The sequence below is a fragment of the Dermacentor andersoni genome, chromosome 1, assembly GCF_023375885.2.
Source record: "Dermacentor andersoni chromosome 1, qqDerAnde1_hic_scaffold, whole genome shotgun sequence".
In the NCBI taxonomy this organism is placed as follows: domain Eukaryota; kingdom Metazoa; phylum Arthropoda; class Arachnida; order Ixodida; family Ixodidae; genus Dermacentor; species Dermacentor andersoni.
The window spans coordinates 164,618,362-164,645,721 of record NC_092814.1 but is presented as its reverse complement, the minus strand read 5'-3'; the positions used below and the strand labels follow the sequence as shown (position 1 = coordinate 164,645,721).

Below are 27,360 nucleotides of genomic sequence, written 5' to 3'. Positions count from 1 at the left end.
TCCTCAATATGTCACCATTATTAAGAAGTTGTTTTGCGTCGCAATGTTCTTACACGGCGTAAAGAAGCGATGATGCTATCTTAAATACTACCCAAACTACGGTCGCATGCTGATTAAAAATTTTAACCCGAACGATCGCCAGCACTTCATCGATATTTTGGTTGCATTCGTGTAACACATAACATCGATGAAAAATGGAGCATCTCGGGCATGTTGAGATTAAAGTGTAGCTTCCTTCGCGAACCTTCCCGGACTTTGCTGACCGTGGCTTCTGGGTGCTGCTGCTGTCTTGCCGAATAGCTGACACTTTAAAAAAAATCCATTATGTGCCCGATGGCGAGATCATACCTCGGTCCCCCAGCAGAACAAACCGATTTTCTAGCCATTTGGCTACAATCGCACGTATGCTTCCATCGTGGCAACGCCAATAAGCTCTTTGAGATTATCGCCTCGCGTGTGTCACACTGCATTTGATTAACCTGTGCGACGTCTCAAAGAGGCTCTTCGATTAACGATTCGTATTATAACGGTAGTCTGCTCGCTGTTCGTTGTTTGTGTGTTATCTCAGCCGCTAGACATGATAGATGATTATGATTCTCAAACATGGCACATAATTACAATGATCACAACAATCACAGTAAGAATGTTGGAAGAAACGTTAAAAAAAAAGAATAGTAAGCCCATATATTAAAGGAAAAGGCAGAAAATGGAAAGAAAAACAGGAAAGAAAGATTAGTACGTAATAAGCAATGAAACCTGACCGAATTCACTCAATTTCTTTCTTTTAAAAGGTCACTTGCTATTGACCAACCATGTTCGATAATAATATGTATGTCATTACGATTGGCTGGCATCTGCTTTTACAAACAATCCGTAAAAACGCTTTTGTAAATACATTGAAACTGACATTGAAGCTGACATTGAAAACTCTCTCGATGCGTGCGCTGTAGGGAAGGGCAGTGCTGCAACGTACGAACATCTTGCGCACAAGATTGGCCTTAATACGGGATCGATCGCTTCTGGGTTCTCTATGAAGCGCAGCGCTTCGTTGTTGCTCGGGCTCGGTAAAAGCGTACCCGTTAGAACCAATGAAAAGCTGGAAAATTCATCTGTAGATGAAGTCCTGGACCCAACGTCCGAAGCGGCCATCGCTATCCAGCCATATTAACAGGTTAAAATCACCGGGCAACATCTGGTGGAGCGTTAAGATGAAGAAACGAATACTTCGCGCCCCGGGTTTACTCGCGTGAGCATGCGCATCCGAGAGGCTGCTGCGAGGCACGACCGCGGGCGTTCCCTTGCAGTTACCGCCAAATTCAAGCGCCCAAAGCCGCGCCGCGTGTTACAGCTTGTCTCGTCAATAACGTAACCGGTCACATGTATTAGTTAACGGGAAAAGTTACTGAATTACAGAGGCCGTTACTGAGCAAAAAAAATGTAATCGATGAATTACAAAACTACCAAGAAATGTAACTGATTACAAGTAGTTAATCATCACATGTAATTCGTTACGTACAAGTCTGTGCGGTAGAACGCAAACATGGCCGCTAGTACTGAAAAAACTTCTTGCAGTTCGTTTCTAATTTGCGACTGCCCCATGCGCACAGTTGCGTCAAGCCATGGACAGAAAAGAGACCGCGTGACCCTACGTGCACGCCTTCCCGGCAGGCGCCTCTCGCGCCAGCGCACCTGGACGTCGACGTATCCGTTGATCCTGGTCTTCTTGATGTGCTCGGCTGGGCTTCGCGTGATGAAGGTGGTCTTGCCGTACACGAACGTCACGGGCACTTCGGGATCCAGGTCCAAGAAACGCAGAACCATGGGATTCTTCGTCCATCCGAAGTACACGCTCAGGTTCCGGAACGCCTCTTCACCTCTGCGTGCCGACATACACGCGCACCGACAAGGTACGATGAAGTCCCGAATTCGTCCACCAGCAAAAGAAAATGTTAAGGACACTGCGCCACAGTGCTCTGGCTCGTCGTGCTTTCTATGCCTTAGCCCACACATTTTTTTTTTTACTCTTGACATTTGTATATTAGGGTTGAAAAAGAAAACTTGCGCGTAACATGGCCAAGCTGTTCACGAAAGGGTAAGTACGCGCGCAGCATAGTGAACATTTGCTTGCTCTGAGAAAAGTCGAAGACATGTTAATTATAACTGCAAGAAATATCACTGTAATTACAGTAATTAAAGCAAGACCTAAAGATGAACCTGATGACCATGCGCAAGTAAGCTTTTCTTAATACCCGCGCAGAAATTAACGTGACATAACTGTTTAGCTCATCAAGCTAGCTAAACAGTTATGTCACGTTAATTACTGAGCTCAGACAAGAATTATAGCTATACATAATGTTCCATGTTGCTACGACTAAGAAAATTTATTAGGTGTTTCATGACTACGATCCAGCTTACGTATACATCACTAAGGAAGGAGCAGCCTCAGATCCGATACCAATTACCGACTTCCTCTATTTAACCTCCGTCACCCCCCCCCCCCCCCCGCTCTCACTTTCGTTCTCTGTCTCTCCTTCAAAAATTGAACAAGTAAGGTACGCGGAATGGGTCTACTCAGTTTGGTGACGCTAGAGAGTTCTGCAAATAACGAGCTGCAACATACTTCCGAGTGTTTTTATTTATTTATTTATTTATTTATTTATTTATTTATTTATTTATTTATTTATTTATTTATTTATTTATTTATTTATTTGTTTATTTATTCGGAAACAATTACTCGAAAAGAACTCTCCTCCTTAGGTTATGTTGCCAAAAAATAAAAATGGTTCTCCCCTCGCGCATGTAGTGTAGTGTCATATTTTGTGATTACTCACAATTATAGGCACATTACTAAAAATTTCATTACTTCGAACAAAAAGGAAAAAGCAACCATAAAAGAGTTGCGGCATGTTTTTACGTCTGTGCATCGCGTTTACTGTGTTCTGCTCTTGTTGCTGAGTCATAATCCGAAGCCGGGGCAGAATTTGATTAATTCATGCTTTATTCAAGGAATAAAATTAGACGGCACGATGACTTTATGTCGTCGCTTTTGTTCTTGTGGTTTGAATTACTCGAGACAGTGCCAACGCGCCATAGTGAGCAATAACAATATGCGGAAACATTTTTCTTAGTACAAGTGTTCAGCACGCCCTCCCACTTATAGCCCTACGCGAAACGTCGAAAGATTAATGTATATTGCAACCTAAGTCTTAACGTGCCCTGCTTGTGAAGGCATCACGTGTAGGCTATTGCAATGCGCCTAAATACAAGGAGTCGCTCGCAGCGTGCCTACCGTCCGGTGAAATTTATTTTCTCCGTAGTAGTAAACGATTTCTTCGCAGCTCGGAAGCATCCTGTTTTACTCTGTTTCTCATGCAATGTGACAGGCATTCGGAGGCTAATTGCCTTGTCCACCAAGTAAAACCGACTACGTTTTGCAGCTCAGGGCAAAGGGTCGTGGACGCCTGCCGCCGCAGTGCTATACACACGAACCATCTCTAGAAATAACTTGCTAACTTTATTTTGCACTATGCGTCGTTTAAGGTTAACCTACATGGTCCTTATTACGTGGGACGTAATCCTTGCAGCGTTCTTTAAGGCGACGTCTTTATCATTAATAACAAATATCTTTTCTTAATAATTTAATGTCTGACTTTACTTCAACACACACTGTAAAACACTAATGTGCGTTCAGCGTTACTTATCGCGAGAAGACGATGCTGAAGCATAGCGAGAAAGAAAGATGCTTCCAAAATTACGGTGGCACGGATGTTTTCCCATGAGACTGTCCTCAAATACATCCCGACATTCCTGCATTCATTCTTACGTTGGCCTCCGGACGTTGCAGTGGTACACGTAATTGGGAATAGCGGTGGGATCCGTCACAACACGACCAAAAAGGCTGTGAGCACCACTGAGTGCTGCCTGCATTATAAACGGCCCTGCGAAAGTGAAAACAGGGTCAATGTGCGCTTCGTCACAGAAAAAAAAAAACAGAAAAAGGACAAACAGACACTTTTATCGCGCATGGACAACTTGTCATTTGAGTAATTACAATATATATATACGGTCAGGAGAAGTGTGGTTCAAAATATAAAAGTCATCTCCTTTTTAAAAAAAAGTTCTAGCAGGAGTCTGGAAATTCCGCAAATGGAAAACATATAGAAAGCAAAAAGAAAGTCTGAGCACTGAACATTGCAAGAGGACATGTTGGACTAGTCTGTGCTTGCTAACGGACATAATGTAAGGCAACGACACAACCACAAAGACACATATACACATGTCATAGCACCACGTGTTGTCGTTAGTTGTCTGTCCCTGTCTTATTGGCGCTATTGAACTTCCCTGTATGACAGAACAAATTGCCCGAATCAATGCCTTGGTAATAAGCGCTATAGTCTGATCATTTCACAACAGGACAAAAGTAATAAATTGGCAGCGTGCGCTCGTTGTCTAACAGTTGTCTTAAGTATTACGAAGAATACACACAGCATGAACGATACTCGGGACCCTCACCTGTACCTCAACTAATCATACAGAAGGCTGAACAGTTATAATTTTTAGAGGAACCGCACAGGCTGGCAACTAGCGCTTGACGGAATTAACAGTGAACAGGAATTTCGGCCGCAGGCGACACTGGTTGGGAGAAGCTCTGGGTGCACAGCGCGATCAGTGCCATCTGCAGCGGTATTAGACAGCTTACGTTTCTGCAATTTCTTTGTGCTTTAAAGATTAAAAATGCTGCTATGCGTACGATCAACTGAGTGTGGATAAGATTAAGGCGGGCGTAGGAAAAATTTCGATAATAGCGTCGGTGTAGAGTTCAAAATGCACTTCCAGAGCCTGAACCCTAAGCCAAATCTCTGTATACAGAGTGTCCCAACTATCATGCATCGCGTTTTCAAGAAAAGGCGGGCCATTCTACGCGATGATGACAAAGTGCATATTGTTCACATTCGAGTAGAGCAGTCGCCAGTAATTTTGTTGTTGATACCATTCAATTTATTAGCTAATTGCAATTCTCTATATATATATTACTGCTCTGAATGGCATGCTGTCAATGAATAATTTGCAGATAATTGTAAGAAGCTTAGAAATGGCATGCCTTGGGCCAGGCACTTTATGCCAGCAATTTTTTTCCCGGTTGATAAAGAAAGTCCGCAAAAGATGAAAAGCGCCACGCGACTAACAGTCCGCCGGCATCAAAAAGCAGCACCCTCAAACACGTTTCACAGGAGCTGGTGAGCGTACTCCCTCCGCGACGCATCAGCCACCACTTATCGGCACTCTTTCCTTATCAACGCCCAGGCGCGCGCTGTCGCGGGCGGAACGCGTCAGATAAAACGCCAACTCTGCCACTTACTGCTATGGAACTTGTCTGAGGGCGCTGCTTTCTGATGCGGACTAGGGTGTCTCTATGTCAGAAGCTTGGCATAGAGACACCCTAATGCGGGCGCACGGTTAGCCACGTGATATTTTGTTTTTCGCGGGCTTTCTTTATCAGCCAGAAAAATTAAACGGGTAAAAAGCACTCGGCTGAAACCACGCCAGCCTTAAGTTTCTTTGAATTTCCTACAAATTATTCATTGACAGCACGGAATTCAGAGCAATAAGTAAAAATTTACCAACTGCAATTAAATTCTGGCATCAACAAAAAAAAAAAAACGTGCGCAGCTCGCACTATTGGTGCACGGCTGGAGTCAACAGCGGAGCTTGTGATCACCTAGCTTTTACGTGGCTTGCCTAAGTTGTTTCTAGGTTTTGCGAGGTTATGCTAGCTTTTGCTAGGTTGTTGTCTCGGCGGGCTTGACGCTGGACGTTTTCGAACAGTCGCAGGCAGGGATCGCTTTCTCGGCGACGTCGAGAGTTCAGGCGCCGACTCTCGCTTACCCTGGCGTGAAACTCGGGATCCTTTACTCGGCGTCACCTCTTCTCAGCCGCAGATTCGGCGCGGTGTTCTGGATCAACTCGGCGGCGACGCATCGCTTCTCGCTTGGCAGTACGGCGCTCTTCCTGGTAAGCCGCTTCTTATTCGTGCGTCCGGACTTTCTTCAGTCTTCCCATGGCAGCAGCACGTACGCACGGAGTAAAGGAGGCGAGTTGTGTGTCGCCGCGCCGGCTGTTCTGAGATATTACTCGCCTAAGACGTCAAGACTCCGCCCTAGGCACGTGGGGTGCGAGGAGGTTACGTGGCTAGGTGCCCACGCAGATGGTTGCTAGGCAACACGAGGCGGCGCACAGCTGGGCTGACTTTTCTGATAACGCTCCACGGCGAAACTAACGCTTACACAGCTCCGCTATTAAAAGTTACTGGCGGCTACTCTACTCGACTGTGAACAATATAAACTTGATTATCTTGGTGTGGAATGGCCCGTCCTTTTTAAAAACGCGACGCATGATGGCTGGGACATCCTGTATATACAGTTGATAACTCGAACTTCTAGCACCCCTCATTCGGCGCCTCCAAGGAAAGTGACACGCGTCCGTCCGACTGCAATCAGCAGATCGCATGTCCTATCAAGTCGCAGCGTCATTGCGATTGCTGTTTTTCGCTATGACGCATGCGTAACGTACGAAGTCTAAACACATTTGCTGTATACCGTTGGATGAAGGGACAGCTATATGAAAACACGAGAAGGTAGTCCACAATGCACAGTCCCATTGATTTCCGTCACGCAGTTGCGGGCTCGAACGCTGAAAGCCTTACTGTATTCGCTGCTTGCTATAGTCGTAGTCTTATGCTTCGAAGAGGTCAAAGCGCCCATGGCATCTTTAAATCGCAGACGTCTCTGTCCGCTTGGCATCCAAGCAGCAACGCATAGCCACTGCAAGCAGAGTTATACTTCCGCTTTCACCTCGCGTTCAATACTAATTGGGCTCCCAAGAAGACTCGAGAGCATCCCGCGCCTACAGTTTATATGCGGATGATATAACGTTATGGGCGACGGGTGGCAGCGATGGCGAAATCTCGGAGACCGTGCAAGAAGCAATAAATACAGTCACAACATACGTGCAACCCAATTGACTCTCATATTTCTCAGAGAAATCTGAGCTCCTGCTGATCAAATCAAAATAGCGAAGAAAATCGCAAGCCTCTAACCAACAAAGAATTGCCTTGGAAATCAAATGTATACCCGTACTCCAGGTCTCGTGCGTAAGGGTACTGGGATTGCACATACAAAGTGACCAAAAAAACACCAAAACAATCCAACTCTTAAAGACATCCACGGCATAGGTGGGCCGGCTTATTTCGAGAATTGCTACCAGACACACCGGCATGAAAGAGAGCAATGTCATTCGACTGGTATAAGCCTGTACCATCTCCCGTATAGTGTATAGTGCGCCATTCTTAAATTTCATGCATACCGAGAAACACACCATTGACATAATGATAAGGAAAGCATTAAAGAAAGCATACCCTCCTCCTGACAAATCATTAAACAAACACCAAGCAACTACATGGAGGCTTCTACAAACAAGCACCTTTACTACGCCACTACTCATGCACCGAATACACCCAGAAGCATACTCATCACACTGTAAAATATGCAATACACCACGTGCAGACCTCCATCACATTATATGGTCATGCCCATCAGCTCCAGATAATATCAGACACAGCATAAACCACAATGCTAAAATAAAAACACCTGAGCAGTGGGCGGCTATAATGCTCAGCGAATGCCCAGAAGACTAGCTTTACAGGCCTAGCCTCCCAGCCTCTCCATTCCCCTTTCGAACTCGGCAGGGACTTTCTAATAAAGATGTTTATCTCTCTCTCTCTCTCTTTCTCTCTCTCTCTCTCTCTCTCTCTCTCGTTTAACACGACCTCTCATCTATGTTCGCTGAAGTAGTAGTTGCTCTTTTCTTACTTTGAGCGGTAACTTGAAGCAATACTTTTTTCTTGGTATATTCTTGCTCTTTCAGGCCGTTGCAGCTTGTCTTAATAAGTCTCATTACCCTTTTAGGCAGTCCAATGTATGAGCACGGCGAAAAACCGGAGACACGGTTAAGCTTCAACGGTGTTTGTCCCTACCTTCCCACAGCAATGCCAGAAAATGTTTTATAAGCAGTGTCGAAAAAAATTGTAATGTAATGTGATCCCTAATGTGACCGTTCTCCTTACCTTTTCAGTCATTCCCTCTTACTCCGAGTGTACAGTAGCCAACGGCACTATTCACCTGGTTAACCTCCCTGCCTTAATTTCATCTCTCTCTCTCTCTCTCTCTCTCTCTCTCTCTCTCTCTCTCTCTCTCTCTCGTACAGTCCCGACATCTCTACGAAGTACAAAGCCCTGACAGCAACGCGGTGAGTGGGCTGGCTGCAACTGTACTCACCAAGGAGGCCAGATGCTCGCAGTCCCGAGAGCACGTTGAAACGGTTGCAGTAGAGCTGCAGCGGTGCCAACCAGTGACCCATGCGCTTACCACGCGGCCGACCCGGGTCGAACACGGGGAAGCCCCAAGGATCCTCGAGCACAAGGTGAGCCACGCGGTGCGGATAGAGGAGAGCGTACGACGCGGAGAGGAAGCCTCCGAGACTGTGGCCGGCCAACACAAAGCGCTCCAGCTGCATCTGCTGCCGCCACGCCTCGATGCCTGCGCCGAATACAGCAAGTGTGTTGTCGCTGCACTTTGCCGGCCATCGATATCAGCGCATGCAGTGGCCGCGGTCGCGTAACGCTTGGTAACTGCTAGAGTGGCTATGATACTGAACGAATCTCAGGATGAAAGTGAACATCGCAAAGCAGGTGCAAGTAATAACTGCGTCTTTAACACTGATCAACTAAATTATAGATACGCAACAGATGTTAAGCGAAATGAAATGGTATTAAATGTGCGACATGATTATGAACAAGCGAAGGGGAAGGCTAAAATCACTAGCTCATATCATAGCTTACAACTGCATCTACAGCATGATCCTCTATCAGGTGAAACGGCTTATTAGTATTCAAGCCAATACGGCATCAATGCTTTCTATGGCAACACAGTTGCCAGTATGGTGCATAATGTAGATATCTATATATTATCTAAACATTCGCTCAAAATGTAAACGTTTATATGTCCTTGAATATTTGTGAAGTGGTTCGCTAAAGTACGGAGCTGTATTAGACTACGATAACGTCTCGCAGGTAGCGAGAAAACTCGCAAGTCCACTAAGTTCCCCTGTTCTCGCATTTACAAGGTAGCCCAGCTAACTTTAGCCAGAGTTTTAATATATGCGAATGTCACGTAGCTGTTCAGAACCAAGGCAATGTTGTTTACCGTCGCTTGGAGATACTCAGATAACTTTTTTTTTTCATTTCGCCTAATTAGTAATTAGCCTTAATTAATTAATAAACATTAAATATTTTATAATCAGATGAAAAGTGCCACTGAGAAAATTGTCGAGCGACACGAAAAACTCCCGATACACCTTTGCGTTGTTCAATACGTGCTACATAAAAGTGTTTTTCCGAGCGTGAAAGAAACCCGAAAATGCACGCAAAATTGCCGCGCGACTGGCCGCTCGAGGCGCTTTGCGTTTATTCGCGGGCTTCTTTCACGCTCGGAAAAACACTTTTATGTGGTTACATAGTGTAACATTGTGTCCAATGAAAGCGCTGAGGGCTTTCAGTTCAATGTAGGACTGTGTTCTATGCGTCTGACTTGGTGTAATGTTGCCGACAACGACATTATTTTTTGTAAACGTCTTCGACTTTCCTTTTCGTCAACAAGAGCCGTGCAAAATAGAAACGCGTTCACGGTGATGTGCCTAGCGGAATTATAACCTAGCACCACGTCATGTGTATACCCGCCGTGGTAGCTTAGTGGCTATGGCCTTGCGCTGCTATAAGCACATTGGCGCGGAATTTCGATAGGAGCGATATGCAAATAAAGCCCGTGTGCCGTGCACTGGGTGCACGTTAATGAACCCCAGGCGGTAAAAAATTCCACACTACAGCGTGCCTCAATCAAATCGTGGTTTTGGCATGTAAACATAATTTTTAACCACTTCCTGTGGTGTCCACACCAAATCTACTGTTCCGTTAGTTATCCTGTCAAGGTCTCCACTTAAACAATACATTTCACTCCATCCGATATTTCGCGAGAGTAAAACAATGCTCAATAAATCTTGCCGTAGGGCGAGTTGGTTTATAATGATTAAGATGTCCCGGAGAAAACAATACCTCGGAGTTTAAACTGGCCCCGTCACTCCTGTGATACTCTCTCCAGTTTTTAAAGAGTACGTACGCTCAGCCTATACGCTGAGTGAGATTGGAGTATATTGGCTGGCGCAAGGGTCAGGTATGGCCATACCGAAAGAGATCATTTACGGTGTTACGCCAGGCGTAGCTACGTGGAAGTTGCTTTGAAGTGGAATACAACTGCGTATATCTGGTTCTTCCTTTACAGTGACAACTGCGAATTACAGCGACAACTGAACAAACTCTTAGTGATTATTAATCAACTTTCTGCACGTAGGGCATGTGCCTGATGTCATGTTTAGCTGCCCTTAGAGTATTCTGAAAGCATCAACGAGCAACCATGGTCCCTCACTACGCCATTTGTCGAGCGGTAAATTAAACGCTGCTAGACCTAGCCTCCCGCTCTCATAGCCTGGAAAGACCGATAGTATGTAGTCATACTCCATGTAATAAACTCCATCCGAATTCTTTGTTCGCAGCTCAAGTGCTAGGCTGCCTTCTTCCCCGACTGCAACGCATAAGTAACACAACGCTGACGACGACGATGGAATTGGCGAAATGCGAAAACACCCGTGTACTTAGATTTAGGTGCACGCTAAAGAACCCCAGGTGGTCGAAATTTCCGGAGTCCTCCACTACGGCGTGCCTCATAATCAGAAAGTGGTTTTGGCATGTAAAACCCTATAATTTTCTTTTTATAAGTAACCTTATCAACACGCCCCCATTTATGTGCATTCTACTGAAAGTGTGGCAAATGTATTCATCTCGAAGTATGAGAAAAGAGACACTGCAGACTGTTCGAAGCGGAAATAAATTGCAATTCTTAACGTGATTGTTCAAAACTGCAGTCACTAAGCTGAGCATCTTCGTTCGGCACGGGCATATTGCATTAACACCTGAAAATGTGCACAGTCCAGCCGGGTATCTTTGTTTCAACAATTACTATTGTAGGAATGGTTTGGGATTCTCGCATTTCTTCTATTTTTATAAGTACACTGTGTGTCACATGAACCTGTCTTGAAACGAAACGTACCGTTGCTTGCACCGGCGACCATTACGGTTGTCTAACTGCTTATCATACTGTAATATAACGAAACATCATAATGGTACTGATTTATATTGCCATGTAGTCTTTAGTCAGAGGTAAACAAAGTTAAATAGAGGCATAAGTGATGAGAGCAAATTATATAGAAAACTACTATTGAAGCGTAAAGATAACTCATTGAATAGTTTTCCCTCACATTGTTGCATTTGCTTTACGTGTGTGTCTCTGTATCCTTTGGCTTCTATGCTGTACTCGTGTGGCCATTAATTACGAACTTGCCCAAGCCCTTGTCAGCTTTATTAAACAAGGGATTCAAGTCAGTTGAATCTAATACTGCATGTCAAGTGACTGACGTGTTATTCGTTTTATCTAAATATTATGGACTGGCAGTACTTGGCAAGCATTAAACGACAATATTTTTTTTACTGCACTTAAGCTGCGGGCGTCATAGATTGCCAGAAAAGTTTCGTGAAAACAGCCAGGGAAGGCTTGGAAAAAGACCGGAAATTTTAAAATGGCCACATAGGTATGCTGTCTTGTTATATGTCATACAATGTTTCCAGAGAATCTCTCTGGTAAATATGTTTTTAAAACGTTTCACCTCATAAAAAATTGAGGGAGATTGGTTCCATTTAATGAAAAAAAAAAAGTCAAGCATACTGACAAGGCATTTCTTACTCAATTTGTTGTTGTTTTTTTGCGTTAACTAAAGGTCCTGAACCTCGAAACCCCAGAAAAAATTTTCATCTTTGAAAGCACCTTAAATAATTTACTGTGATAGAATTCGTTCGCACTGTACTATCAGTTCTGTTTCCTAGGAGGTGCATATCTGTCGTGCCATGACACAAAGTGTTCGTGTGGTATTTCGGGTGCTCATGTGTTATACCTAACTTGGAAACCTGTTAGCATGCCCAAGAGGCCTCATTACCTGTAAGAAACTAAGTGACCATATCAATACAATCAATCCATCTGCCTTCTGTTGAAGTTATGGCCAATGACCCATTCCTTTAAGAAAAGACACTTAAATGTGTATTAAGCAATATAAATTACAATCTTTGGCATGATACTGTGAATACTCCAGTCGCGTCTTCTGAGCGTATACCTCTGCACGGGCATACTTAACTACCAGCCAAAGAAATGTGCAGACAGTCCAACTGGGTAACGTTTCAGCAATAAATATGGAGATAATTTGGGATAAGTACATTAATGCATCATATATGAACTTGTCATAAAAGTGAACATACTGTTGCTGGCACGAGCAGAAGTTGTGACTGTTTAATTGTTTACCATACCATAAAATAAAACATTGTATATATGTACTGGTTTGTATTGACAAGCAGCCCTTAGTCATAGTTAAACCGCATTAAGTACTGACTTAGATGGTTTGAGCAAATATATTAAGCTGCTTAATGAACATACAAAGAATACACACTTGTTATTTTTGCCTCATATTGCTGCATCTACTTATTTGCAGCATTCACCTGCAGCACCTTTGGGACTAATGACACAAAGGTCAAGGCCAGCCTGGCGACCATGCTTGCCAAGGGGAAGTAGTGTAAATATTTAGTCTGTTTCCATAATAGCATAAGATATGCATTTTAAGGAATTTATCTATTATATCGTGCAATAAAAGCTGTTAATTCATTGCCGGTGCATTTGTTTTATTTTTGCACTGCATGATTCAGCACTAAATTCTTTCTGTCTATGCAACATATATGAAAGTACAGCTGGTTCAGGAGCATTATTAATCTACTAACGTTAATGCATAAGTGCAGATGAAAAGCAACAGGCGCACATGCATAAATACATTCAACATTTTTTTCTACCACATGTAAACAAAAATGTAAACTAACTTGTAAATAGCCGATAGCTATGGAGTTATGGCCTTATACACTCTTTGTAGACTCGTCTATAAAATGTCTGTGTTTATGGACTGTCTATGAAAATTAACGTTTTAGACAAATGTCCGCAGAATGTTTATAGACAAAAGTGTATAGGGTTATACATTTCTATTTTTGTAGACTGAAGTCTATAGAATGTCTATAGACTATCTATAGACATTCATCTACAGACATTTTATACACTTCAGTCTACAAAAGTAGAACTATATATACAGTTCTACTTTTGTAGACTTAAGTCTATGGAATGTCTATAGACAAATGTCTATATATAGTCTATACACATTCTATAGACCAGTCTACAAAAACATAACTTTATAATCCGATACACTTTTTTCTATGACATTCTGCGGGCATTTGTCAACAAACACAAAGTTTCATTAATCTATAGACAGTCTATAGACTCACTTTTTATAGACAAGTCTATAAAAAGTGTATGGCCATAAGTCTATAGACTGGTCTATAGGAATAGTCTATAGATAGTCTATAGACATTTGTCTATAGACATTCTATAGACTTCAGTCTACAAAAGTTCTAACTATAAGCCTATACACTTGTCTATAGACATGCTGCAGACAACTGTCTACAAACGAATTTTCATTAATCTATAGACAGTATATAGACAGTCTATAGACAGTATATAAACAGTCTATAAACTCAGACTTTTTATAGACTAGTCTACAAAAAGTGTATGGCCATAAGTCTATGGACTGGTTTAAAGAAATGTCTATAGACTGTCTATAAACTTTCTATAAAAATTTTGTAAGGGCTGGCTGCCAGCTCTGGCTTCAAATAGCAAGGCACTCACCTCCACGCCCATACCACCAACTTCGCAGCCACGTACCAGCGACGGAAACGTTTGGGTAACAAATACAAATCTCGAAGGCCATGCTTCTGCTGGCTGCGTGCGTTGCATGCAATTGCGGGAGCCGGAAACATATTATGGACGTCAGATTTTGGATACCACCTATGTCATTATTAGTAACAGCCTATTTTTTCGTTCACTGCACAGGGCGAAGGCCTGTCCCAGAGATTTCCAATGACCCCGTGGAGAGTCAATTCAGCTCTCGAAAACATGCAACGCGGCATGCAACAGAGGCCACGTACAGCAAGTGTGGCCTCTTTTCGTAAGCTTAAGCGCAGAAAAATGGAAAACGAGTCTCGAAAACGGTGTAGAGTGTTAAAGGGACACTAAAGGTTACCCGAAAGTCAAGTTAAAGTGATAAAGCAATGCTCTAGAACGTCTAAGGCGTCAATATAATTGCGAACAGAACTTTAGTAACCGAGAAATTGAGGTAAATGCACGACACGATTTGAGACCCCCCCAGCGACATTCCGGTACTAGCCCGATGACGAAAGCACTCCTCATCATAAGTTATGTCACTAGTATCTCAACTACTCGTATTAAAAAGATCATTTCATTAGATTATAAGACGGAGAAAAATGCTACTTGTCTAGTTCTATTCGATTCTAATAAAAAAACATTTTGACGTTACCCTTGAGTAGTATGGGTGATCGAAAGGTTTCGTTTTTGCTCGACTTTGCGCCGCGCGCGCTTTGGAGTTTCAGTTGTTTCTTTATCGCGTCGTGCTGCGGTGGTCCTGCTGGCTCGCGAAACTTGCATTTGGAACAAGCAGCGAGAATTACACGTCCATGTGATGTCGTGGGATGCGCGAACGGTCCGCGGAACTTGGCCAAGGGCAGTTGCAGCGGCGAATCTAACGTTACTTATCACTGTGTGCCAGCGAGTGAACCTCTCCGTTCGAAGTGGTTAAGTGCCGTACCTCTGCCACAGTGCGCTGGCAAAGAGCCGAAAAATCACGTAGTGTGCTCGCTGCACTTTCGTCCAGAGGATTACGAGTTCAACGCCGACTTACTGAAGTCGCGCGAAGTGCCTTTCAAAGCAGGCCGTCGTCGTAGTAGTACGCAACGACGCCGGCAGCGCGAGCCCTCAACAGCAGGTCACGTTCATCAGTGCTTAAATCGCTGAACTCGAGCCCAGCATCGCGAGCTAATGTGTCGTTGTCAGGGTCATCCATTGCAACGAGCGTCGAAGTTGGCGTCATAAAATAAAGAACAAGCTTATCGTCGTGCGTTTTCCCTTCCGCTAGCCACCATAGTTCCGCGTTCGCGCTGCTGTCGGCTCTGTCTTGGCTCTGTTTCTGGCCGCGCGTTTTCATTTTGCGCAGAAAAGCTGTAGCGCCGACTGCGGGAGCCGTTTTACTCACCGACGGCGCAACGTCACTATGAGACCATGACGTCAATACTCCTCGATCGGAGGGCGGGTGATTTGAACTGAGCTAGAGGTACGCGGACGCTTCAGAACGCATTTGCTCTTAAAATAAGTCTCTTCTTAGCACGAAACAAGCGTTTCGAGGTTTCTGGGGTGGTATTTCAACAGTCCACATTGACTTAATATTAACCTTTAGTGTCCCTTTAACGGATACCTTGCCGTTGAAGTGTTGAGACAGATCTAAACCAAATACAAGCATCAGCTGGGAACTCATCGGCCAAACACTGCACGACGGCACCATCACTACGTTTTTGCGCGCAGCCCCGAACGACGTGCTGAGGCTCGTGGCCTTGGTTGCGCTGCCAGCTGGGCACCCTTATCACGTACTGAGCTAAAGAGGAGCAGTAAATTAATGATGCAGTGATCCGTCACGCTTTACAGCGTTTCGTCAACGCATCACTAGAACTAATGCTGTAGCGCTCATCTGCTAAGTGAAAATTAGAGACACTAGTAGAATCCAGGCGCTGGGAAATCAAACCACTGATGCTGCTCGGTGCCGCCTCTGTAGGCTGGCTTGTTAGCGTCAAAACAAACAGATGATCTCAATAATAACAGCAAAACATACTTGATGCCTTGCCTTCAGCGTGAGATAAGACTAATGGAAAGCTAATTTTACAATTTAGTTTTAGCTGCCAGGGCGGAGAGCAAGTACCCAGCGCGAATTCGGATTGAAAGCGGGCCGCCCTCGCGGAATAGGCGCTGCCATGTTGCTGCGTAATCACGGTTACCGGAGTAACCGCCAAAGTCATATATGGCCACAGTAATTCATTGTATACGACGTGCATGCGCACAGTGCCTAACGTATCGCTGTAACGTGTAATGCACCAAGCAAAACTAAAACTCTCTAATATCGCCAATAATACGACAGGTACGTCCAAAACTACAGGGTCCTGAATATTTCGCTGCGCCTGTTCGAAACAATATCTTGCGCTCCCCGCTGCAAAGTTCTTGATCAATTTTGCAGAACGATTACATTTTGCCGTATACTTCGTTTAGTACAACAATTGACACAGTTAATTGTCTGGTTTTTAAGAAAAAGGTGCAAATTTGCCTGCGCTTAAGGAGATACAGCGCAAGTTTATGCTTGTGCCTTCGCGACAGCTGTCGCGAAGGCACAAGCATAAACTTGCGTCGCCGCCTGCCGTCAGCTACAGAAAGCAGCGTTTCAGGGAGGGCTGCCGCGTGTTTCCCGCTCCAGGAACAGACCGGCGTATCTGTGTACCATAGAGTTTCATATTAGTATAACTAGAGGGAAATCTGGCGCTGCGATCGTTCAACCATCATGGGAATGATGAGAAGTACAGGCTACGGATTGGCGTTCTTTTGACTGGCAAACTAGTCTACAAGTATATTTTGGCAGTTTTGGTTTCGCTCGAAGAGCAGTTGCTATACCCTTAAGCAAAACTGCATCCTTTTGCCACACAACGATAATCGTCATCTGTCTTGCCCGCATTACCTTTCTTTAACGCGGCGAGCCCGGTACTTTCCAGTAACGAACGGCATGCGCGTTATCAGCATGACATAGCATTTCCAACAGGAGAGTAGCAGGCGCGGGGTCTTCCAAAAAGGAAACTCTAGCAAGGCAGATGACGATTATCGTTGTGTGGCAGAGATACACTCCAAAGGGTGTACCTTTGTCTACACTAAGAAAAGTTTACACCCTTTGGAGTGTATATTTGCCACACAGCGATAATCGTCACCTGTCTTGCCCGCATTTCCTTTCTTAAAAACGCTGCGCTCGTTACTTTCCTGTCGGGAATGCTATGTCATGCTGATAACGCGCATGCCGTTCGTTACTGGAAAGTACCGGGCTCGCAGCGTTGAAGAAAGGAAACGCATCAAGGCAGATGACGATTATTGTGTGGCAGATATACACCCCAAAGGGTGCAACCTTTTTTTTAGAGCGTAGCTAGCACTGCAGCAGATGTGCTTAAAAGGACGTGAAGACGTTCAGCAATCGTCACAGCCGATGCAGCCTTTCGAAAGAGCCAGAGAGTTCGCAAGTGCCTGTCGTCTGCGAGGAAAGTCTCGCGTTTGCAGCAAGCAGGCATCGTAGCAGACGACTCTTCTGGAATTCCTCTCAAGGGCGCAACACTTTCTCACAGTACAACATTTTCGTTTCCATAAATACTTGATGAGTATATTTATATAAGTACATGCACGGCAGTTATTGCTGTTGTGAAAATAAATAAATAAATAAATAAATAAATAAATAAATAATTATTCTATGGTGCTAAATCGGGAACAGAATTGCAGAAGAATGCATACCCTGGTGTGCCCTGGTGGTAAACTATGCTTCAAAGTCATACAACGTTTATGCAATGTGTTGTACATTATATAAGATACTTCAGAAATAAAATTAGATATTACGCGATAATATCTGAGAATAGCTTCGTTTACTGCGCCACAAGCAAATACCACTAGTCTAAAGATCGAAGTCCATCCGAAACCTGTACTTCCCATCATTCCCATGTAGGTTGAGGCAACGCTCATAAAAGCCCCCGTAGACACTAGCGCCCCATTTCCCTCTAGGGTATTTATTTAGAAACTATGATGTGTACCATCGGCCACAGAGTTTCATACTACTATAACTAGAGGGAAATCTGGCGCTGCGATCGTTCAACTATCATGATCATAGGAATGATGGGAAGTACAGGCTACGGATTGGTATTTTGTTGACTGGCGAACTAGTCTACAGGTATTTTTTTGGCAGTTTTGGTATGGTTTTGGTTTCGCTGCAAGTGCGATTGCTATAACCCGCAGTGGGACGGTGCGACGCAAAGCTCTGTGCCTTTGTTCTGTTGCTCGAAGTGGCGATAGCGCGCTGGGCCAGCGGCTGGGCCGATGTTTGTGTCGCGGTGTGGTGTCGAATGCCTGACGAGAAAGCGACGGCATCGTAAACGTTGAAAGAACGTGTTTTGACGTTGGTTTGTTAAGTGTGTTAGGCTGGCGCTGTAGCGTTACGTGTTTTACGAAACTTCAGAAGAGCAAAAGGAAGGTACAGTCGACCAAAAACGTTTACGGACCAAGAGACCTGACAAAAAGCGGAATATCTCCGCAGCCTCCAAATGCAGCCTGGTATCCCCATTTCTAGCCTTTACTGGTATATGCGAACAACATTGTGATGTACGGTTTTACTGGCTACTATTAAAGGCTGCTCGAATACTTAGCATTTTCTGAGACCCCGTGGTCCGTGAACTTTTTTGGTCGACTGCACTACTGATACAAGACATAGACAGTTGTACTTTCAGTGGCTTGACAATCCAATTTTATTGAGGGCTTCATTACGCTTTGCTCGTTTACGTGCTCATTGAAACGTGTTTTAGGACTGAGAACACAAACTTAGGAAAGATTGCTGCTTCCTGGCTGTAGTCAGCTGTCACAAAATGGGTAAGTGCGAAGCCACGCCATAGCAGCTGCTGACGGACGCTTCAGAAGCAGTACTTCAACATAAAATATAATGAAGCATACTCATATACTCATAGGGAGGCCATAAACGTCCTCGCTAGCACTGCAGCAGATGTGCTTAAAGGTACTTGAAGACGTTCAGCAATCATGACAGCCGACGCAGGCTTTCGAAAGAGCGAGAGAGTTCGCAAGTACCTGTCATCTGCGAGAAAAGTCTCGCTTTCGCAGCGAGCAGGCGTCGTAGCAGACGACACTTGTAGCATTCCTCTCAAAGGCGCAACACTTTCTCTCAATACAAATTTTTTATTTCCATAAATACTTGAGTATTTTTTATAAAAGTACATGCACTGTTATTGCTGTTGTAAAAATAAATTATTATTCTCTGGCGCTAAATCGGGAACAGAATTGCAGAAGATTGCATACCCTGGTGTGCCCTGGTGGCAAACCGTACAAGTCGTACAAAGCTTATGTAATGTGTTGTGCATTATATAAGCTACTACAGAAATAAAGTTTGATTTTACGCGATAATATTTGAGCATAGCTTCGTTTACTGTGCCGCAAGCAAACGCCGCTAGTTTAAAGATCGAAGTCAATCTGAAGCCTGTACTTCCCATCATTCCCACGTAGGTTGAGGCTTTATGGGTTGAGTAAGAAACTCTATGGGTTGAGGCAACGGTCAGGAGAGCCCCCGTAGACACTAGCGCCACATTTCCCTCTAGGGTATTTATTTGGAAACTCTATGGAGTACAGGTTATAGTTTGTTGTATTTGTAGGAGTTACTTTGATTTTTAAGGCTTTTATTTGTATGAGTAAACCGCTTTAATGCACTTGCTAAGTTGTTTGCTTAATTTCGGAAGATGTTTGTTGGTATGCGAGTTATAAATGTAAAATTAATTGCTCATTAGGCAATTATCGTTAGGTAGCGTGGCCGAGTGGTCTAAGGCGCTGGTTTCAGGCACCAGTCTCTTCGGAGGCGCGGGTTCGAACCCCGCCGCTACCATACTTCTTTTTTGTTCTATATAATATTACAGTTTTTATTCTTATTCCATTTTTTCTTTCTTTTTATTTTTTATTTTGTTTTGCGCAAAAGAACGTAAATCAGGCATGTGCTGCACCTTAACATGTCTTCCGTTATATCTCCGGAGCTCTACGCCCTTGGTGCTCTCTAGCTTAAGAGCTGTTTGGTTCCGCGAAGAGTTTTATTTGACTCTTCTGTCTATTGGCTGGTGCAGCAAGTGTGGCCCGACGGTTCTCTCAATCGTTTGGCTGACTGTTTATGCTCTTCGACAGTTGAATTTGTTTCCCTTGAGTTCAGCGATTAAAATACTCCGCGCTGATCTAACGTTATTGTGGCGTCTTTTGAGCTTGACCAGTGCTGCCGTTCGGGCTTGTTGGGGTGGCATAGTAACGCTATAAAGCACTGACGCAGACGAGGACAATAAAGGATATGACACGAGCGCTAACTTTCAATAACCGGTATACTTGAAAACCGATGCACAAATAGACAAAACTAATCATTGAAGTAACGAAGATTGCAGCATTGGGCACGAACGGTGTCAGCATTCTATCTTGTTGAACGAGAAAGAATAGCCATATTTAAACGTGTCCTAGCGTGTGTACTCGATAAGGTGACCGCTTTTGGGTAAAGTCTTTACTCGAAAGGAAAAGGGAAAAAAATCCGTGGACGCCTAAGCACTTCTTATGAGTATGAATGCGAAAGCATTAATGTCCAATTGAACGCCACTGAGCCGTCCTTCGAGGTATGAACTAGCGTGCAAGCGAGAACGTTGAGACGCTTGGCGCGGTTTCATTTGGCCTTACTGAGATACAGAAAGCAACCAGAGAAAGGCGTCTGTACGTGGCGTCGCGTCGCCGCATCTGCTCCATCGAGGCTCGCTGGTGACGTGGCATCGCGGCGATGCCCTCAACACCTGGCGCGGTATCGCAGCAGCAAGTGTTCCGATTCGCCCACTCTGCTCTGTCGAGGTCATGGAGTAACCGACGCCGCGCAACGCCTTCGCTTGGGACAAACCGTGCAACGCCGGGGGTCTAGCTCATTCCTTTGCTCTCTCCCTCCGCTTATCGTCGCACTTTCGCACATGCTTTCTCCTTACCTTCCACTTTCCGCCGACTACTGTTAAAATCCCTTGATAATTTGAAAGTAGCGACACTTTTTGAACTCTGCCGCCGCCGCGCGGCAGAGTGCGGTGGATTAAGGTGGATTAGGTGGATTAGATTAAGGTGGATTAGAGTGCACTAAGAAGGATTAAGATGCATGAATAAAGATTAAGGTGGGTGGAGGAGGATTATGGTGGATTAAGGTGAAGGGTTGATGAAAGGGTATTAAGACCGATTAGGGTGGATTAATGTGCCTAAACAAGGATTAGGGAGGATTAAGGTGGATATAGAAAGATTAAGGTCGCATAATATGGATTAAGGTGAATTAGGGTTGATAAAGGAGGATTAAGACCGATTAGGATGGATTAGGGTAGATTGAGGTGGATTAGGGTCTATTAAGGTAGGTTGAGAGTATTAAGCAGGATTAAGTTGGTTTAAGGTGCATGAATAAGGATTAAGGTTGATGAAGGATGATTAAGGCGAATTATGGTGGATTAGGGTTGATAAAGGAGGATTAAGACCGTATAGAGTAGGCTAAGGTGCATTAGGGGCGATATAGGTTGATTAGGTTCTATTAAGGTGGATTGGGAGTATTAAGCTGGATTAGGGTGGACTAAGATGAATTAGCGTACATTGAGTGTTAAGACCGGTTAGTCTACCATAATCCTCCTAATGCACATTAATCCACCGAATCCACATTCATCGACCTTAATCCTCCTTCATTCACTTTAATCCACCATAATCCACGAAAGTCCTTCTTAATGCACCCTAATCCACCTTTATCGGCCGTAATCTACTATAACCTCCTTAATGCACTTTAATCCTCCTTAACCAACCCTAATGCTTCCTCATTCACTTTATACCACCCTAATCCACTATAATCGTCCTTAATTCACCTTAATCCACATTCATCTACCTTAGTCCACCCTAATTCTCCTTAATCCTCCTTCATTCACTTTAATTCACACTAGCCGACCATAATCATCCTTAATGCACCTTAATCCTTCTGAATCTACCCTTATCCTTCCTCATGCACTTTAACGCACCCTAATCCACTATTATCGTCCTTAATGCACCTCAACGCACCTTCATCCACCCTAATCCACCTTCATCGACCTTAATCCAACCTAGTCCTCCTTTATGCACCTTAATCTACCTTCATTCACCGTAATGCACCTTCATCGACTTTAATTCACCTTAATCTTCCTTAATACACCTGAATTCATCTTACTCCAATCACTAATCAATCATTACTTTGCTAATCATTAATCATCTCTTATACGCGGCTGCACATGCTTTGGTTCGCTTCCCGCCTTCCTTCGGTCACGTGATATTTTCTGTAGCTCACAACGGGACCTTGAAACAGAGGTATAAGGCTTTCGCTTAATAAGCCACACATAAAGGGATGTGTCACAAGCAATTCTAGATCAGGCGCACCAAAGAAAGCATCTGATCATGTGGCAGAAAAATTGTCTGGAGTATAGAACTCTCCTCAAAGCTCCCTTTACATCGGTTCATACGGCTTTAGCAAAAAACGAACCTCCTCATAAACGTTGGCTCCAGCATTATCGATGCTGTTATTAGCATTTGTCAAAATTTTCAACCCCACTGGAGCGCGCAACTGGTCCAAAATAACACGCCTCCATAGAATCCTGCGGCCCGTCCTCGGGAGCCCAGGAGGAAAAGCGCGGAGGAGAATCGAGGAGGAAAGCGCTGTGAGGAGGAGAGTGTCGCTACTTTCAAATTATCAAGGGGTTTTAACTACTCTAACTACTCTTATCGCGTAGCGCCATCTTCCGAGGCGCGTAGAAATCTTTCAAGAGCTTGCTTCCAGGTGCGCATGCGCTGAGTGGCGGAGGCCGGCGATGACGGCGGTGCAGAACGGGCGCTGCGGCGCGCGTAGAGCGTGTCATCTGCTAGAAACTCGGACGCTCGCCTGTGTTAATTTGACAGCAATCAAACACAAAAAATATATGCGCACAAAAAATAAAAGTGCAAATAAACACATGCTACCGCTTTTTCTGCATATATGTGAAACATTTTTGCATGTTTTTAGAGGAAACAGCCGAAAAATAACGCTGCACAAAAAAGCACAAGAGACGTACTTGGTTTTCGTGCCTGAACGTCTGCGCGAGATTCGAAATTTCCATGTTCACTTTGTTTGCCATGTCTGCAGCATGTTTATACATGCTTGACGGAACAAGGTATCTTGATACTTATGCGTGAAGAGACGGAGCAAAAGGACAGGAAACGGTGAACGATGTTACCGGCTGTAAATCTAGGTAAGACAAACGATAGGAGAAGTATTCGCTCTGCACGGCGCCATCTAATCCGCAGCTGCTGCACTAGTGGAGACAAAAAATTCCTGAAAGTCAGCGACCATTTGAAGCAAAAGACAAAATAAGTGCGCGACACTTCGAGCTATACCTTATTCTTGAAAGGTATACTTCAGCGATGTAAAGAAATTGCCTCGACTTCGAAAGGCAGCTGTTCCTTCAATTTTGTAGGAATCCTGGCGCAACTCAATGATCCATAATGCCAGGAGGAACCAGAAGACGCCAATGCGGGAGGACAGGAGTTCAATTGCTCTACAACTACACAAAGTGTAGGCGCCTTCCCTTCTCCAGACACGTGCCGTAATGAAAATTCTCAGCCTTGCCTTTGAGAAGAGTCTTTCTGTTGGCAACCTGGCAGGACTCAATTAAGCAAATAGAATAGTTTAAGTGCGCCTTCAAAGCAAGAATCTGAAAAAAGCGGCACAAGCAGCTCCACTGCTCGAAACGGCAAAACACTTCCTGAACGAACAGAGATCGAAATTCACTTTTGGAGGAGCTCTTTTTGCATCCAGAAGGAGACAAGCTTCCGCCTTCATCGGACGGCTACAAGGTACGAAAAATTTCAAAATGAGATGGTGGGGTGCTGCTCCCCAAGCAAAACGCCGGTTTTTGTAAGCGAATACACAGTTCCTTCTGTAACGAAGTGCATCTATGTCACGGAAGGCCTTCATAGGAAAACATTCGAGGCATTTATACTAAACTTCAATTTCAATAACACAATCGACCTTGGAGGACAACCGACTACCATCGAAGACTTCGAGCGCATGGTAGAGACTACTGACAAGATAAAGATGTGCGGGGGTGGTCCCGCAATGCAAGAGTACCCCGCTGTGAACGCTCAGGGTGCCCACGTGGACTCCTTGGTGTATGGGCGCACAGAAGGGGCACTATTTACGACACTGACCAGTGTTCGCACTTCGAAATGCTTGCTGGCACATTGGGTTGCCACGCGATGCCGAGGACTACTTTCCTTGCCATGCAAAGTCGACGAATGTCTACGAAGCAACAATTCACCACATGCTGGAGACGCATCTCAGCTTTTCTTGTAAAGTTCATAAGCAGGAATCAATATCAGGATTTCTGCATTATTACGTTTTAATGAGAATACGGCAATGTGGCTCGCAAGAGAAGCGGGCAAAACGGGAAGCTTCGCGAGAAAAGAAGCAAGAAAAGCATCTTTGTAGTTGGTGGATGCCCACATAAAATGAGTGATAAACGTCATCTTTGCGTTATAAAGTTTTTTTTTTTTTTTTTCACTGCCGTCTCTCAGTGCTCGAGACCACACGAACTGACGTTATATTCCCCTCCCCCTTTCCTAGTTTTTCTTTCGGTCTTGGTTTCTGTAATTGGCTTATTTTCTGTTCATGTGCCTTGTATAATTCTATGTCGCCCACCTTACAAATTTCCTACATTTCGCCTGTAGAAAATTATTAATATAACATGATACGAACACTTGCTCCTGCTGATAGCGTTACTCCGTGAACAGCAAGTGCTATGCGCGCTACAGGCGTCAGGGCATTCGCGGAGCAGACGACAAAACGGAGCAGCAGGCGCGGGAACACCTCTAAACACGACCGTGCGCCGTTGCTATAGCAACGACAGAGAGACCCGAGCTTAGTCCGCATGCGCCTTTATTTCTTTGGTTTGTTGGAAGACCCCATGGAGGGAAGACCCGCCTCTCCGATCCACCGTTTTTTCCTAAAACCCCTTAAACTTCGTAAAGTAGTGACACTCTCCTCTTCCTCCTTTACTCCTCCTTGTTTCTCCTCTCTTTCACGCTCCCTCCTCGACCGTGGCGCCGCCTACACTGCTCGAGCGTAGAAACGGTGCCAACATGCGCTCCTCGCCACTCCGTAGACGCTTCTCGAGCAAAAATGGCGCTGATGCACGGCGCGAGGGCTCACATGATGCTATTAGGCCAATAGCGACGCGGCGTCGGCCTCGGCCAGAGCGCGCGAGGAGGAGGCGGCATTCGTCAAAGCGTGGCAGTACTTTACGAAGTTTAAGGGGCTTTATTTTTTCCTCAACCGTAGCGCCGTCTGCCGAATACACTGTGAAGCAGGAGCCGGCGTTTCACAATGTGTCCCTTCCAGACGAGCGCAGTCGGCGCTCCTGTCATATCTTACTGCGTGGTCGAGGAGTGCTCGTGACGTGGCGTCGCAGTCAATGAGAATTTAGGTGCCATTTCGCTGCTACAGACGCCGCCGGCTTTTTCACTCAATGGGCCACTTGATGCTTTCGCATCAAAAAGCCAATTGTTTAAAGTTAGCGATCGTGCCGTGTCCTTCTCTATGTCCTCATCTCCTCCAGCGCTTTACATCGTTAGTATGTATTTTGAACCTTCAAGTGCTGAAAGGTTCTGGTAAGATGGTGCAGCTCAATGTGTCGCTTTCCTGTGGGACCATGTTAAAGCCAGAAACGAGTGATAGCTGCAGGCAACGCGATGACGAGGCAGCTTGATACGCTTGGTCACCTGCTTCGGCGAAGTTTGTAAGTGAATGTCTCAGTAACCAGCGGGCTCTCACTTCTCACTCCAAGTGCGATTACAGGTCTTTCCACGACCTCCTTTGCAGCCATCGCTCAAGACAAGGTTATCGAGGATCCAACAAGTCAAAGCAACTCACTTTGCACTGCTAACTCTACGGCATTTTTACTGCAATGGAAATTAAGTGCACGCTTCAGGCAAATTTTCTCAGTTGGCGTCGCCATCGCCGCGATGTCCCGAATATAACTATGTATGGGTGCTAAATCCTTAAGCCGGATATGCAAGATAGATGTTATACTATCCAAATTACCAGTTAAAGTTGTCCAAACTAGATCTTACGTTCTTGATTAAATTATTCTTCAGAATTTTTTTTAGAATCGAGACACGTAAACAAATGTCATGAAACGTTTCATCCACAGCGCATTCCTTTTACCTTAAATCTTCCGGACTATTAAAAAGTGCGATACAATATCAATTCCCATAATATGAAAGTGATCCAATTTCGTTACCGCTGCTCTACGGGCAGGGCAGTGGCGCCTGCGCGACTTCATTACAGACCCTACACGATGTGTTAAAGCTTTTAAAGGGCTCCTCACCAGGCCACATCGTGGTTATACGCTAGAAGTTGTTACCTGCCCTCTAAGGAGTTTTCTACCACAACAATTTTTTTTTCAAATTAGTTCATTAATAGCAGAGATAGAAATATTTGAAGTGGCGCGAACCCATGATTTCAGGAGGCTAGCGTCACTGACAACACAGGCACTCTCTCCACCTGCCCCGTCAAGCCTCCGCAAGCGAATTTCCTTCCCTGCGCTCTTCCCGGACGATTTTTCGCGCTCTGCACGAGAACGCCTGATCAGTGTCCTACTTTTCTTGTGTATAATTAAGGTAGCTGTGGAATCTCTGTAGATACATTCCAAGATATTTACGTAAGCGGTCTGAACTCCTTGATTACGTAATGCCTCTATGACTTCTGGTATCTCTACTGAATCAAATGCCGTGAAATGAAAGCCGTCCTATGAAAGCCATATAGAGATACTGGTTGTATTCTACGGATTTCTCGATTACCTGATTAATAACATGGATGTGATCTGTTGTAGAGTATCCCTTCCTGAAGCCAGCCTGTTCCCTTGGTTGGCTAAAGTCCAGTGTTGCCCTTATTCTATTGCAAATTATCTTGGTGAATATTTTATATAATACTGGGAGTAAGCTAACTGGCCTATACTATTTCAATTCTTTAACGTCTCCCTTTTTCTCCGAGCATTATGTTTTCCGAGCATTATACCTCCTCCATCTTTGATTAAATCGACTGTTATTCCATCTTCTCCTGCCGCTCTTCCTCGTTTCATGCTTTGCAAGGCCCTTCTGACCGCATCGCTAGTTATAGGAGGAGTTTCTGTATGCTGTTCATTACTGTTTCTAATGAAGGTATCCTGACTCCTCTGGGTATTGTACAGGTCAGTATAGAATTCTTCCGCTTCTTTAACTATATCTTCGAGAATGCTGATAATATTACCCTGCTTATCTTTCAGTGTATACATCTTGGTTTGTCCTACGCCGAGTTTCTTTCTCACTGATTTCAGGTTGCGTCCAT

General features: G+C 44.5%; 1 protein-coding gene and 1 non-coding gene across 16 annotated transcripts in view; one reads left to right on the top strand and one right to left on the bottom strand.

Annotated features, from left to right (window-relative positions):
- Positions 1-27,360, bottom strand: part of LOC126547333 ((Lyso)-N-acylphosphatidylethanolamine lipase-like) — a 129,117-nt gene that overhangs the window by 15,320 nt on the left and 86,437 nt on the right. For all 15 annotated transcript variants that reach the window (XM_055062696.2, XM_055062700.2, XM_055062701.2 and 12 more), the window contains 3 exons: positions 8,334-8,594; positions 3,824-3,938; positions 1,690-1,876 (listed from right to left, as the gene is read on the bottom strand). In XM_055062696.2, coding sequence (XP_054918671.1) covers positions 1,690-1,876; positions 3,824-3,938; positions 8,334-8,594 — 563 coding nt within the window. The remainder of the gene's footprint in view (positions 1-1,689; positions 1,877-3,823; positions 3,939-8,333; positions 8,595-27,360) is intronic.
- On the top strand, positions 19,746-19,827 carry TRNAL-CAG (transfer RNA leucine (anticodon CAG)). The gene has a single exon. It is a non-coding gene; the product is annotated as a tRNA-Leu (tRNA).